Source organism: Protopterus annectens, chromosome 17.part0 (assembly GCF_019279795.1).
Source record: "Protopterus annectens isolate FY-2018-M chromosome 17.part0, PAN1.0, whole genome shotgun sequence".
NCBI classification, from domain to species: Eukaryota; Metazoa; Chordata; order Ceratodontiformes; family Protopteridae; genus Protopterus; species Protopterus annectens.
Genome location: NC_056751.1, coordinates 21,088,277 through 21,102,217, shown reverse-complemented (window position 1 = coordinate 21,102,217; position 13,941 = coordinate 21,088,277). Strand labels below are relative to the sequence as shown.

The 13,941-nt window shown below is 37.9% G+C and overlaps 1 protein-coding gene across 2 annotated transcripts in view; it reads right to left on the bottom strand.

Annotated features, from left to right (window-relative positions):
• Nucleotides 1-2,720: 2,720 nt before the first annotated feature.
• MRPS18C (mitochondrial ribosomal protein S18C) overlaps nt 2,721-13,941 on the bottom strand; it is a 455,587-nt gene continuing 444,366 nt past the window's right edge. Inside the window, exon 6 of one of the 2 annotated variants that reach the window (XM_044059296.1) lies at nt 2,721-3,623. In XM_044059296.1, coding sequence (XP_043915231.1) covers nt 3,490-3,623 — 134 coding nt within the window. In that variant the 3' untranslated portion in view covers nt 2,721-3,489. Of the gene's footprint in view, nt 3,624-9,184; nt 9,444-13,941 lie in introns of those variants that run through there. The other variant, XM_044059297.1, reaches the window with a different exon arrangement.

Sequence of the window (13,941 nt, the reverse complement as noted above, 5' to 3'; positions counted from 1 at the left end):
AGTGTCGGCTCCAGCCGGAGCCGACAAGGCTACAGTAGATAAGGTATCGGAGCCAGCGGCACCGAACCCACTACCGAGGCAGATATATCGGTTCCAGCGGGCGATCTCGCTCAGCGGGCGGAGCCACCGGAGGAGGCTTAGATACTGAAGCCTGAGCCGGTGGCTTAGAAGGTTTCCCAGACCCTGCCTTAGGGAGAACCTTCTGGCTTAAGTAAGCCACGGAGGATAAGTTTGTTCCTCCTTTCCTGCAGGACTCTCTGGCTAAAAGAGTGACACAAAGCACAGGAGTCCTGCAGGTGCAAAGGCCCCAGGCAATAAACACAAGAAGTGTGACCGTCTGTCAGAGACATTTTCTGACAGCACGAGTCACACTTCTTGAAGCCTGAGACCTTGCCTTCCCTAGACATATCCTAGGTGGAAGAGACACAGACAAACCCCAACAAACACACAAATTAATCCCTACACACAACACACAGGAAGGGATTAACACTGGGGTTTAAGGCCTAACTAAAACTTTTACTGTAAGGAAGTTATAAAAGTTTGAAAAATAAGGGAATAGGGTGGGCTGTAATCCTACAGACTACACTATGACTAAAAAAGGGGAAATAAAAATACTAACTAAGCTTTTTCTTTCTTTTACAAGAAATTCACTTACCTCTGCTGGTAAAGGAGACCTCTTTCGCTAAGCGGCAAACGAGATCTGAGTTAGTTCCGCCTTGCATCATGGGATATAGGGTTGCCTCGAGCTGGTAAAAGGAGTTCCTAAGCTAAAGCAAGTGCTGAGTCGGAGCCGAGGATCGGCTCCGAACCCATCCAGCAAGAATGAAGGCGAGATTGACAACTTAACATTAAATATATATACTAATTATAAAACAAATGCAAGAAAAAAAATTGTAGCCCATTATTCATGCACAATGATGTTGGACAGTGAACATTACAGGGAACTAATGGACTTTCCACGGACAGACAGGCTCATTGCTTGCTTGTTGTCCTCTGTCAGGCTGCCAAATCCAGCCATGCCAGGATCATAGCATATCCTCATGTAGGTGCATTGCCTTGCATATGCATTACTTCCCAGTCCTTGGTCACTGTTAAACAGTCCACTTCACTAGTTCATCCAGGTATATCAGTGTTCATCCACTGTCTTTTCCAACTTGTGAGTCCACAACCACATCAGAGTCTATTTTATGTTATGTCTGCACCTCCTACTTGCCCTTTCCCCTGTAGCCCGTAACTTTCACTCAATAACCTCCCTTCCGCATATCCTTTTCTGTATATGAAAAAAGAGCTCCTTCCCACAAAAGTAATACTCTGCGCCCACTATTCATAACTGATGGTTCTCATTGGGTTTTCCTCTGTTTAATGTTCTTTCCTTGCCTGGCTACACCATCTCCTCTCCATCTATATTATGGGACTTTATTTTAGCCTTGCAGTGGTCCCAGTGATGCTCTTATGCTGGAGGAGCACAATGCAGTTTTGCAGAGCTACATTGCTTGAGTAAGCGTTGATACAACTTTAGCATAGCTTCATTGTTATGTCCGACTTCCTTGATTCCCTTTATGAAGCATTCTTCCAATTGTGAAGCTGCTTAGCACTACTTACTATTGGAACTACTTTTCTATTATGTGGCCCTTTACACAGCATAGCAATGTCCAACACAAATGCCTGAATACTTATGTGGCTTGTCACGCAATGACCTCTTTGCCAAGCTTGTCAACAAATCCCGGTCATTAACATGAAAATCACTGCTTTAATCAGTTTAAGATGTTCAGAAACCGGTGCTGTTGGAGAATTTTTACTTTCTCTCTCCTACAGACACTGAAGATGGCTTTTTCTCTTTTGGTGACTGGCTATTTTTTCCTGTTGTGGGAACCTATGGAAGTGCCCTACGACAAGAAAAAAACAAAGATTTTTTAAAAATTTTCTTGAATATTGCTTGATTTCTTCTTCTTTAAATTTCTAGGATTTTTGAAATTTTAGAATTAATTGGCTCTGACCTTTTCTTCTGTTTTGCACTTGCTTCTCTAAGACAGGGAGAAGCAAATTATTTTCTAACTTCTGTACTTTCATTTGTCTCCTTACTTTAGCAGTTTTGTCAAATTGTTTGTGTTTTCTGTGTTCACAGAAATTCTTGTGATGATGTATTCATTCTAATTTCCGATACTGGGTTTGTCAAAGACCATACAACACAGACATAACTTCAGTACATTTGAAGAGTAGATGCTCATTCCTTGACAGTGAAGTGACCAGACATTAAAGTTGAGGTTGCTGATCATGCAGAGGGTCTGCTGTTGGGCAGAGTGTCTCTCTCTCTCTCTCTCTCTCTATATATATATATATATATATATATGGAATATACATTACCTGACACCAATGAAGCAATACTTCAAAGACAGCTTGTGGGGTGACAAAACAGCCAGAAGACCATGACTGATGAGCCCAAAAACTAAACACTGCAACAAATATAATCACTGAAGGACAGGACATCCTTGATTCAAAAAGGAAAACAAAACATTACTGGCACACTAATTCTTACAACAGTGAATTATTTTTGACAAATGTATTTTATACTGCCAATAGATGTTTGCCTGTAAGCCAACAGGAAATTCATAACACACTAGCTTTTGTGTTAAGAATTACTGCAACAGCAGCTGTCATAAGCTTGACTTCTGCAACTGGAGCTTCCAAAATTATGAAGTCTGAATAAGAGGTTTTTCCAACAGTTTCCATCTGCAAGTTTAATTGAGGTACAGATAGAGATCATTACCGTCCCACTATCAAAAATCAAAGTCATCTTTACAAAATACATTTTTTTCCAAGATTACTGTTTAACAAGAGAGCATGCTTAATCATGCAGTGGCTTCAAAAGGTTTGGTGCCAAAACCGGTATGCTGTAACTGTTGTAATGTTGTAATTTTATTCCTATTTTTAAGGCGTTATTAAATGATTGAGAACTAACATTGTGTGTGGGCTACATTATGTTTTTTTGCTTTGACAGTTGCGAGCCCTGCACCTTTCCTTACCTGCATGGGTGTGTATTACTTCAAGTCCATAAGAGACTGAGCCAGCTACAAAACAGCATTGTACTCACCAGCTGCAAAATGCAAATAAAACGTTTTGTTGTCACGAACTACTGTGCAAGATTACTACTCCCACAGGTGGCTGAAGTACTCCCCTACATTTTGTGCTTAGGACCACCTCAAAAACGTCATACTACCAGCTTACACCATGACATGGCTTATTCTTTTACTACCTAGCTGCATGTGCTCACAGCATTTTTTTTTTTTTTATCTTGTCAAGTTTTGCCACGTCAACAAAAACTCTTACATTTCTAACAAGCCCTTGCAAACTTTCCTGTCCAAAATTCAAAGCAAATTTCAGTTTAATTTTTAGTACTATATTTCAAATCAGTTCTTAATGTTTAGATGTAGAAAATAATTTACAGAAAATAAGATGCAATACTTAACATGTTACAATCAATAAACATGTTTAGATAACAGTTTCATGAAAAGACGGATAGTTTACTAAAGAACAAAAAACAACTGTCCTATTCAGGATGCGGATATTGCAAATATTCGGATCTTTGATGAATAGTGGGTCCTTCAGAGTAATTGGCATGAATCCTGAAATACAAAAAACAGCTTTAAGTTTCTACTGGTTTTACTAGTAAGCCATTATGACTTAGGTTTTAATTTACTGCACTGAAATGCAACAATGTTAAATGTTGAACTGCAAGTTTATCAAGTCTGATGTTTTTTAAATATAGTACTTAGCACAGAAATTAACAAAGTTGAATACTCAAAAGTTCTATTTCCAAAACTGTCTGTTCTCATCACTCCTTGACATATCCTCTAAGGCTGTGGTCAACTTATTTATGTAAGACCTTAGAAAAATTTAAACTAGTATCACGTGATCTTCTAAGAGGTCTGGTGCAGGCATTGGTCAGTAACTGTGGGGTATTCCTCTTGTAATATCTCCAACTCTCCACAATTCAGAAATTTCTGTTTTAATAATTTTGGAGCTGTGCTCTCTAGTATGCACATATCACTATATCCTACAGCTCTTGGTGATGGTAACACTGACAGTGGACATGCTAAGTTAAAACTAACCCTGACTGAGTGAGCAAATGAGAGACAAAACACAACAGTGCAACATTTAAATACCAGCCCATATTACGGGAATATCAATCTACAAACTTTAAGAAACATCTTTACTGAATTGTCACATGACACAAGCAATTACGTTTATATAAATGAAAAACCATATTGACATTTTCAGTCGTAAACACTAATCACTGATAATCTATACAGGCATTATCAGTTAAATATTGCATAGATCACTCAATTCCTGCCTTCCCTTAAACCTCATTCCTACTCCAAAATATTATCTTGCATGTATTGTTCCCATAACTCACATTTTTCTATGTAATTTGCTCGTAAACTTTTCTAAAGATCCCACTTCCAGTTTGTCTGTTACTATATTCACTACTTGCAGTACAGCTGGTTTAGACTTAAGATTTCCATTTTCTAGCAACTGCTTTTTTGGCAGCCACCAGAATTAACCTCAGCATGGCCTTTCTATGTCTAGGCAATTCGGATTCTGTATCACAGCTCAAAAACACCATTTCTCATTTCCTTAGTTACACCAATTTGCTCACCTAGTATTTCTAACAGAGTAGTTTGCAGGAATTTTAAAATAATGCAAACTCTTTATACTCCCAAAAATATGTTCCCAATTACCTCTTCGTCACACTTCCTACCTCTGTAATCTACCAGAGGAAAAATTATTTGCTGTCTCCTTGGGGTATCAAAAAAAATATGCAAACACTTCCAAGCAAAGATCCTAAATCTTCTAGACACAGTTGCGCATTTAGGAGCCAAACATATACCCCCCATTATTTCTTTGTGAATTGCTTATCCAGTCTCTCTTCCAAATGCTTTCTGACCTCCACTGATTATTCCTACAGTTAACAAGCAATATATTATATACCCTACTAACTATCCATTTTTAACAGCAGCTTCTGTTCTAGATTCTACTATCAGTGCTGAACTTTCACTTATGAACCCCCTGTGCCTTTCTCTTTGCTTATACTCAGATATTAATTTTTGATACGGACGTCAATCTCTCATCTGCAGTACAAATTAATTCCTGGTCTCTTCCCATTTTACTACCTTTCCTTCTCTACTTGCTCCCCAATACATTGGTTCTTTTGCCAGTTTCCTCCAGTGAATTCTAGTCCCCTGTTGCCTATTATCTGTACACGTAATTGCAGTCATCCCTACTTGCTTAATGTCCTTTCTCCATTTCTGTGCTGGCTTAGTTCTTTGAATACTTTCTGCTACTTTATGAATATAATATTTTGTATGTTTATTGTTATTCTACTTCAAGATCTGCATCCAAAATCTCAGTCTATTTCTTTAGCTTCCCCCCTTGTTTCATCATTTTCCACTATAAATTACAGCTTTCTGCTTGTGTTATGTATAGGAGCCTTAACCTGTAGCTCTGATATATCCCTTCAAATCAGGTAATCCCAAATCACCTTTGTTCTATTGGAAGGATCAACTTATTCCACTTGACTTTTGCCCTCATACCCTCTCAGGTAAAATCCTTCAACTCTGCTAATAGCTATCCACAACTTCTCTGGTTGATAAAAGTATGCCTGACCTGTGTATAAAACTAAAGGGACTAAAAACATTTTCATGGTTTGTATCTTTCTATCCATAAAACAGAACTCCCAATTTCAGTTTTTATATTATCTTTTGTTTAGTCTCATCCCACATACACTTAACTTCCATAACAGAATCCTTTTTAACCCATACTACTAACTACTTCATTTTATCATGTCTCCATAAATATGAGTATTGAACCAATTTGAGTGTGGGTGCATAGTTTACAGCTACTGCCTTAGTTTTATCTTCAATAATTTTGTATTCAGTAAAGACAACCTGTCTCAGAATGTTCCACAACACTAAAACGTCCTTTTCTGGTTTTATCAGGTATAAAATAACATATGCAAACAATGCAAACTTTTCTTGATTACTATACCAGTTATATCCTTGAATTTCTAAGTCCCTTATTTTCTTTGTCAATGGCTCTAAATCAAACACAAATAATTAAGGAGAAAGAGACACACCTGCTAGGTTCCTCTGCTGAAACAAATTTTTCAGAGAGGAATTCCCACTTTATTTTTCACATACAAGCCCTCATATAGCCTCCTCATAAATTTAATAGGGAATGCAAATGCCCCATTGCACTACTCAAAATTCCAGCTTACTCTGTCAAATGCTTTCTCTGCATCAAGACCCAGCAATGGTAGTGAAATTTCATTCTGCTTCCCTCTGGGTCATTGTTCTATTAATGTCATCAAATGTTTGCCTCCACGAAACCAGACTGATTCATATCACTTAGCACAGCGTTTGCCATTCTTTTAGCTGTTACAGGCAAACACTTTATAATCATGGTTTAAAACTGAAATGGGCCTATATAGAGTTGGATCTGATGGGTCTTTACAATTTTTGGGTATTAAAGCCACAGCAGCTTTCTGCCAGCTTGTTGGTGCTTCTCCTCATTTTAAAATACCATTAAATAAACCTTCCAGATCTTTATCACTTTCTTCCCTCCTATCTTCCAAATTTCACAGGGATACCATCTATTCCTGGGATTTTTCTGTAGATTGGTTATACATTGCAATTTAATCTCATCTCCTCCTATCCTAACAGTTAGTAATTGAGCCTTGTCTACCTCTAACCTTGGCATACTTAATCCTTCCATAAACATTTCCATTGGTATCTTTCTTGATTTCCATATTTCTCTGCTTTATACCTCTACATGATCTTGTTATAGGCTCCTTAAGTTTGGTGACAGCCCTTTGCCCTTTTTCTACTTTCTGTTGCCTGAGTCATTGTGCTAAAAGTTTTATGCCCTAGTGTTATTATCAAAACACAACTGCTTGGTCAATCTTTTTAAACTCGTATATTATCAAGGTAATTCCCTTATTTTCTGCTTCTTGCATTCTGCAGTTGATTCTCTCTCATGTTTTGTGAGATTCCCCTATTCTGCAATGCTTCAACATTTGTCAGTCCCTCTAAATAAGTCTTGTTATTTATTAACCATAGCTTTCCCTTTTATTTCCACCCTATTTTTAAATGCCACCACACTCAATACCTTCCGCCAAAGCATCCACTTTAAATTTCAATTGTGAAAGAAGATAATTCTGATATTTTAGCATGTGAAACTGACAATTCAATGCTCTCATGGCTAGAGTGGAAGATGTATACACTTTCTTTCCCCACCTATCCAAAGCCCTTGCCTCTATCAGTGGGAACAGGATTTTTAACCACAGAAGCTTTAACACCTTTAGGCCCTTGAGAAATAGTTTCTGGGTCCGCCCTAGGACTCTAAACAAATACTTATGAGCTTCAGGCACCCTATAATACCTATCAGGCTTAACAGGAGCAGGAGGCAAAGAGTCAGGTTCAGGGAAGCCTCTGCAAAACATCTTCCACCACAGTCAACACAGGAGGAATAGCTAAGGGCCTATGCTGGGGTAAAACAAGAATTCCCTAAGCCTTTTCCTGAATCAGAATAATCCTGGCCTTCCCATTTAAAATGCTCCCTCATGGAATGCAGAGTCTCTGAAAAATGAGAAATCCTCAGGAGGAGAAGCTGTAGGAGTGGGAATCATCCACATCAGAATCAGAATAAGTAGGATACTCCTGCAAGTCTTCTCCGCAGAAGACTCTGAAGCCTCTGAACACTGTTCAAAACTATCAAACTCGGTTCTACCCTAGGCCTCTTATCAGGGGGGCATAGAACCTCTAATCATAGTAATCAAATCTTCTGCCATTTTAAGCATATGTTTCTTAGGTACAGAACCAAATGCTAGGAGAAGCCCCACTGAAGCTGAACTAGGCCTACCTCTCAAAGAAGTTTTGGCAACAGAAGGAGAGGCTCTAACTACCTTGGGAAGAGGGAAGAAATGCCACCTGAGAAGCCCCTCAGCCTGGCCTACCTCCTGAGAAGGCACATCCTGTAACAGTAAAGTTTCTGCCTGAGACTCCATGGAAACTCCTGGCAAAATCTCTGGCTCCACTGAGTTTTTCTAAAGAACCGACGTCCGGGACTGCCGTTCATCAACCCTAGGCTTCACTGATTTGTCCTGCGCTTCTTGACGAAGCGGGCGCCGGAGCATCCGACGGCATTTTATAATTGCAACGCTTCCCAAACACTAACCTGGCACAGTCTAACCTCCTCTTAATAGTGCGTTGTTAAACCTAGCACAAGAGCGGCAACCAACAACGCCGTGCTCAGGCCCTAAACAAGGTATACACAAGGTATGGTAATCCCTATGAGGTATCTGTTTCCCACAAGAAATACAGTTATTCACTTTTTCTGACATCCGTAAAATACTGAGGCAAGAAAAACCAAAATGTTCTCAACGGGTACTTAGCCAACTCTGTTTCGGCCTGAAACCCGGTTTCGAAATATTTCAGAACGCCAACCTGCACTCGCGAAACTGCTTCTGCATCGGACCATGCGGCAAAAGATTGAGGATATGACGCCGGTCATGCGCATTAGTACCCTGGACGCATTGACGTCAGTCTAATGCGCCCTGACCGACGTCAGCCTTATACTCTGGTATTCGGGCCGACGGGACGCGGACTATACCCAATAGTTAGGACTGCAGCAATGGAAAACGAAGAACATCCGGTATGCTGTAACTGTTGTAATGTTGTAATTTTATTCCTATTTTTAAGGCATTATTAAATGATTGAGAACTAACATTGTGTGTGGGCTACATTATGTTTTTTTGCTTTGACAGTTACGAGCCCTGCACCTTTCCTTACCTGCATGGGTGTGTATTACTTCAAGTCCATAAGAGACTGAGCCAGCTACAAAACAGCATTGTACTCACCAGCTGCAAAATGCAAATAAAACGTTTTGTTGTCACGAACTACTGTGCAAGATTACTACTCCCACAGGTGGCTGAAGTACTCCCCTACATTTTGTGCTCAGGACCACCTCAAAAACGTCATACTACCAGCTTACACCATGACATGGCTTACTCTTTTACAACCTAGCTGCATGTGCTCACAGCATTTTTTTTTTTATCTTGTCAAGTTTTGCCACGTCAACAAAAACTCTTACATTTCTAACAAGCCCTTGCAAACTTTCCTGTCCAAAATTCAAAGCAAATTTCAGTTTAATTTTTAGTACTATATTTCAAATCAGTTCTTAATGTTTAGATGTAGAAAATAATTTACAGAAAATAAGATGCAATACTTAACATGTTACAATCAATAAACATGTTTAGATAACAGTTTCATGAAAAGACGGATAGTTTACTAAAGAACAAAAACAGCTGTCCTATTCAGGATGCCGGATATTGCAAATATTCGGATCTTTGATGAATAGTGGGTCCTTCAGAGTAACTGGCATGAATCCTGAAATACAAAAAACAGCTTTAAGTTTCTACTGGTTTTACTAGTAAGCCATTATGACTTAGGTTTTAATTTACTGCACTGAAATGCAACAATGTTAAATGTTGAACTGCAAGTTTATCAAGTCTGATTTTTTTTAAATATAGTACTTAGCACAGAAATTAACAAAGTTGAATACACAAAAGTTCTATTTCCAAAACTGTCTGTTCTCATCACTCCTTGACATATCCTCTAAGGCTGTGGTCAACTTATTTATGTAAGACCTTAGAAAAATTTAAACTAGTATCACGTGATCTTCTAAGAGTTCTGGTGCAGGCATTGGTCAGTAACTGTGGGGTATTCCTCTTGTAATATCTCCAACTCTCCACAATTCAGAAATTTCTGTTTTAATAATTTTGGAGCTGTGCTCTCTAGTATGCACATATCACTATATCCTACAGCTCTTGGTGATGGTAACACTGACAGTGGACATGCTAAGTTAAAACTAACCCTGATTGAGTGAGCAAATGAGAGACAAAACACAACAGTGCAACATTTAAATACCAGCCCATATTATGGGAATATCAATCTACAAACTTTAAGAAACATCTTTACTGAATTGTCACATGACACAAGCAATTACGTTTATATAAATGAAAAACCATATTGACATTTTCAGTCATAAACACTAATCACTGATAATCTATACAGGCATTATCAGTTAAATATTGCATAAATCACTCAATTCCTGCCTTCCCTTAAACCTCATTCTTCCTCCAAAACATTATTCAGCACATATTGCTCCCAAAACTCACATTTTTTCTATGTAATTTGCTCCTAACCTTCTCTAAAGATCCCACTTCCAGGGTTTTTATCTGTTACTATATTCACTACTTCTAGTACAGCTGGTTTAGACAGATTTCCATTTTCTAGTAACTGCTTTTTTGGCAGCCACCAGAATTAACCTCAGCATGGCCTTTCTATGTCTAGGCAATTCGGATTCTGTATCACAGCTCAAAAACACCATTTCTCATTTCCTTAGTTACACCAATTTGCTCACCTAGTATTTCTAATAGAGTAGTTTGCAGGGAATTTTAAAATAATGCAAACTCTTTATACTCCCAAAAATATGTTCCCAATTACCTCTTCGTCACACTTCCTACCTCTGTAATCTACCAGAGGAAAAATTATTTGCTGTCTCCTTGGGGTATCAAAAAAAATATGCATACACTTCCAAGCAAAGATCCTAAATCTTCTAGACACAGTTGCGCATTTAGGAGCCAAACATATATCCCCCATTATTTCTTTGTGAATTGCTTATCCAATCTCTTCCAAATGCTTTCTGACCTCCACTGATTATTCCTACAGTTAACAAGCAATATATTATATACCCTACTAACTATCCATTTTTAACAGCAGCTTCTGTTCTAGATTCTACTAACTATCAGTGCTGAACTTTCACTTATGAACCCCCTATGCCTTTCTCTCTGCTTATACTCAGATATTAATTTTTGATACTGACGTCAATCTCTCATCTGCAGTACAAATTAATTCCTGGTCTCTTCCCATTTTACTACCTTTCCTTCTCTACTTGCTCCCCAATACATTGGTTCTTTTGCCAGTTTCCTCCAGTGAATTCTAGTCCCCTGTTGCCTATTATCTGTACACGTAATTGCAGTCATCCCTACTTGCTTAATGTCCTTTTCTCCATTTCTGTGCTGGCTTAGTTCTTTGAATACTTTCTGCTACTTTATGAATATAATATTTTGTATGTTTATTGTTATTCTACTTCAAGATCTGCATCCAAAATCCCAGTCTATTTCTTTAGCTTCCCCCCTTGTTTCATCATTTTCCACTATAAATTACAGCTTTCTGCTTGTGTTATGTATAGGAGCCTTAACCGTGTAGCTCTGATATATCCCTTCAAATCAGGTAATCCCAAATCACCTTTGTTCTATTGGAAGGATCAACTTATTCCACTTGACTTTTGCCCTCATACCCTCTCAGGTAAAATCCTTCAACTCTGCTAATAGCTATCCACAACTTCTCTGGTTGATAAAAGTATGCCTGACCTGTGTATAAAACTAAAGGGACTAAAAACATTTTCATGGTTTGTATCTTGCTATCCATAAAACAGAACTCCCAATTTCAGTTTTTATATTATCTTTTGTTTAGTCTCATCCCACATACACTTAACTTCCATAACAGAATCCTTTTTAACCCATACTACTAAGTACTTCATTTTATCATGTCTCCATAAATATGAGTATTGAACCAATTTGAGTGTGGGTGCATAGTTTACAGCTACTGCCTTAGTTTTATCTTCAATAATTTTGTATTCAGTAAAGACAACCTGTCTCAGAATGTTCCACAACACTAAAACGTCCTTTTCTGGTTTTATCAGGTATAAAATAACATATGCAAACAATGCAAACTTTTCTTGATTACTATACCAGTTATATCCTTGAATTTCTAAGTCCCTTATTTTCTTTGTCAATGGCTCTAAATCAAACACAAATAATTAAGGAGAAAGAGGACACACCTGCTAGGTTCCTCTGCTGAAACAAAACTTTTCAGAGAGGAATTCCCCACTTTATTTTTCACATACAAGCCCTCATATAGCCTCCTCATAAATTTAACAGGGAATGCAAATGCTTCCATTGCACTACTCAAAATTCCAGCTTACTCTGTCAAATGCTTTCTCTGCATCAAGACCCAGCAATGGTAGTGAAATTTCCTTACATTCTGCTTCCCTCTGGGTCATCATTGTTCTATTAATGTCATCAAATGTTTGCCTCCCCTCCACGAAACCAGACTGATTCATATCTAACAATTTTAGCACAGCGTTTGCCATTCTTTTAGCTGTTACAGGCAAACACTTTATAATCACGGTTTAAAACTGAAATGGGCCTATATAGAGTTGGATATGATGGGTCTTTACAATTTTTGGGTATTAAAGCCACAGCAGCTTTCTGCCAGCTTGTTGGTGCTTCTCCTCATTTTAAAATACCATTAAATAAACCTTCCAGATCTTTATCACTTTCTTCCCTCCTATCTTCCAAATTTCCACAGGGATACCATCTATTCCTGGGGATTTTTCTGTAGATTGGTTATACATTGCAATTTTAATCTCATCTCCTCCTATCCTAACAGTTAGTAATTGAGCCTTGTCTACCTCTAACCTTGGCATATTTAATCCTTCCATAAACATTTCCATTGGTATCTTTCTTGATTTCCATATTTCTCTGCTTTATACCTCTACATGATCTTGTTATAGGCTCCTTAAGTTTGGTGACAGCCCTTTTGCCCTTTTTCTACTTTCTGTTGCCTGAGTCATTGTGCTAAAAGTTTTATGCCCTAGTGTTATTATCAAAACACAACTGCTTAACAGCAATCTTTTTAAACTCGTGTATATTATCAAGGTAATCCCTTATTTTCTGCTTTGCATTCTGCAGTTGATTCTCTTCATGTTTTGTGAGATTCCCCTATTCTGCAATGCTTCAACATTTGTCAGTCCCTCTAAATAAGTCTTGTTATTTATTAACCATAGCTTCCCTTTTATTTCCACCCTATTTTTAAATGCCACCTTAATTTTATCCCACTCCCTAGCTATATTTTCATAAATAATTCCTATCTTCTTGAGTAGCTCCTTAATTTCCACTACCCATTCCTTAAATCCCTCACTTTTCAACAGATAGTGGAAAGTGGCAGTGAATCATTTTTATTTCATTGCCCTGTGTTTTTATTTTATGATCTGAAACAGTTTTTGTGTGTGTATCAAGACCTTCAATTAAATGCACTTGTTCATGTGAAATGTCAATTTTATCTAGCCTAGCCCAGTTGTTATATCTTGGGGAATGTGTAAATTCAGTCCAGACTCCTACTACTGAATTTACATACAATTCTCCAATTACTGAATTCACATCTTCCATGCCAAATATTTTCATAAATTTCTTCAAAAATCTACCCTCCTTTGTTATACTTTCCCTTCTGGGCCCTCCAAACACATCTTCACTGCTGCAAATCAAATTCCAGTCTCCACTTAAGTAATATTCCTTGATGAAAACTGATTTCTCACAGAATTTTCTTCAGGTTCAATATAAATACATGCCATTGTAATCTTCCCCAGTAGCCCCTTAGCACAACAAATCTGCCATTAGCATCTTTTTTTATCCTCTTATATCACTATTGGAGCTCATCTTGCAATTAATGTAAGTGCTCTTTTCCTTTGTCCCAGTTATTCTGCCTAATAACCATCCTGAAAACCTTTTATCAAATTCACACGTTCAATTCTTTCCAAGTGTGTCTCATAACGTAGGTATTTGCACGCTACATTTTTTAATATAGTACACTATTCTTTCCTTTTGTACTGATCTGTGAGACCACTGGCATTTAAAGACACTACAGAAAGCATCATTGTATTAAAATGTTTTTATTCCCACCTTTTATATACAACACCTTTTTTGTTAAATGTTTAGTTCCAGCTTTTGCGTTATATGAATACACTGCCTGGCAGGTTGAA